Source organism: Austrofundulus limnaeus, unplaced genomic scaffold (genome assembly GCF_001266775.1).
Source record: "Austrofundulus limnaeus strain Quisiro unplaced genomic scaffold, Austrofundulus_limnaeus-1.0 Scaffold62, whole genome shotgun sequence".
Taxonomy (NCBI): Eukaryota; Metazoa; Chordata; class Actinopteri; order Cyprinodontiformes; family Rivulidae; genus Austrofundulus; species Austrofundulus limnaeus.
In genome coordinates, this window is record NW_013952464.1 from 92,774 (window position 1) to 94,759 (window position 1,986).

General features: G+C 42.6%; 1 protein-coding gene across 1 annotated transcript in view; it reads right to left on the reverse strand.

Moving 5' to 3' along the window:
- Window positions 1-570: 570 nt before the first annotated feature.
- The window catches only part of LOC106518490 (tetraspanin-8), a 5,527-nt gene continuing 4,111 nt past the window's right edge, over window positions 571-1,986 (reverse strand). The window contains exons 2-5 of the mRNA XM_014009803.1: window positions 1,227-1,289; window positions 1,015-1,134; window positions 794-868; window positions 571-702 (exon numbers count right to left, since the gene is read on the reverse strand). Of these exons, the coding sequence (XP_013865257.1) occupies window positions 586-702; window positions 794-868; window positions 1,015-1,134; window positions 1,227-1,289 (375 nt within the window). The 3' untranslated portion in view covers window positions 571-585. The remainder of the gene's footprint in view (window positions 703-793; window positions 869-1,014; window positions 1,135-1,226; window positions 1,290-1,986) is intronic.

Here is a 1,986-nt window from a genome sequence, read left to right on the forward strand (position 1 = left end):
GTTTCTGTAAAATACATTAAAATATTTAATAAAATAGAAAAATTAATTTGATAAAGTACAAATTAAAATATAGCTGTACCTGTTTTGTATTTGATGTTTTGAACTTTTAAAATATTTCATGGTAAAACCAGAAGCTGCTCTTCACATTAGTGACAAACTTTGGTGTTTTTTGATGAGTTTCTTTCATTTTTGCTTCTATTTTTCATTTAAAATAAGTTTTTAAGGCTCTTCTTCTACGCATTAAAAAGGTTGTTAAACATCTGAGTGGTGCACTACTGCTACTAGTGGTGAGAAAGTGTATTGCACCTTATTCAAAATCAATGTGGTCCTGCGGCCCAAAGTTAAAAACTGTTGTTCTTCTGAGGCCCTCAAGGTGGCGCTCAGCCCAGTTACATACATGCTCTGATCCAACCTTCAGGTTTTACAGAATTCAAGGGGAGGAGCCTCATGGTTCACACTTATGAGGCCAAAAACCAAACTAATCTGTGTGTGTTAAACATGTCCTGATCCAGTGAAGCACACAGTCATCACTGGATCTACACCGAGTCAACACGAACACGTCATGTTGGTGAAAACTCTACAAGCTCAGCCGTTTTTGGCGGTTACCTCCTGCTGCATCTTCTCCATGTCCTCGATCACGTTCTTCGGTTGTTGCGAAAGCGGCGTCAGTTTGTCCAGCTCCGTCTTCACGAAGTCCTTCACCTGCAGAGCGCCCAACAAACAGGAAGTTCAGTCACCCCACCCCCGACCGAGCGCGAAGCGGACGAACCGACGACGTCACTTCCTGTCTTACCTTGCTGCCGCCCACGGCTCCCAGGATGCCCGCTACCAGCAGGAGGATGAAGATGAGGAGGAGGAAGATGAAGAACTGAGGAAAGGAAGGATGCAGTTATTAGTGTAGAAACATTAGCTGTTAGCTTTTTGCTACTTTCAGCTGATGTTTTGCCATCTTTGGCTCCTCTTGTGCTAATTTTATCTTTCGGCTTGCTTTGTCGCCGACAGTGAAACACGCACCAGGATCAGCATGCAGCGGCTCTCTTTGTACGCGCCGCAGCAGCCGAGGAAGCCCAGCACCATGATGATGGAGCCGATGGCTATCATSAGCTCAAAGCTGGGAAGAATGTTCTGGATCACCTTGTGGGAAACAAAACAAGAAGCTCAGTCACAGTAGAAACCAGAGCGGACACATCGAGGAGCTGAAAGGTGATAAAAAAAACGAGACTTACTGGGATTTTAGCGTTGGAAACTTTAAGGTAGATGCCGACGCCCAGGATGATGCAGCCGCTGAGCTGAGGATGACAGGATGAAGGTTAGAAACACAAAGTTCTGTTCGCTTGTTTGGAGCCCCGTAGGTTTAAACTCATCACTAATAAAAGCTCATTTGAACTGCCAGAGGTTTTCAGCTAAACTCAGCTGCAGATTAATCAGCCTCCCCTCCAGCCTGAGGGTCATTAGGGTCTTTGTTTGATGACGAGGACTGAATAAACTTCATGGATGTGACCAAAACCTTGTTAATGTTGCTGTGAGGCAAACAAAGACCCTAATGACCCTCAGGCTGGAGGGGAGGCAGATTAATCTGCAGGTGAATTCAGCTGCATAAAGAGAAGTTAAAGCTCCTCAGATGGAACATAAAACTGTTAAAAAAACATCCGGCTGCTTTGCTTTTAGAATCTGTCGCAAAATGAACCAAATCATTTTTTTTTTACTTTAAGCCTCGACTTTGTCAGAATTTATGTTTTTTACTGCAGATTTACTGCCAGATCAATGTGTATGTTTAAAAAGGATCCATGATTAGTTGTAACATTAGACTTTATTTGATAAACATTTATTTTAACTGTAAAATAAAGACTAAAAATACTGTAGGATGTTTAGTTTTTATAATATATTTTAACACGGACGGAGCCATTTTATTTCCACACAAAGCATTCTGGGTAAATGATGACGTGGATAGGTCCTCGGTGCGAGGCTGCTAGCGAGCTATATCCA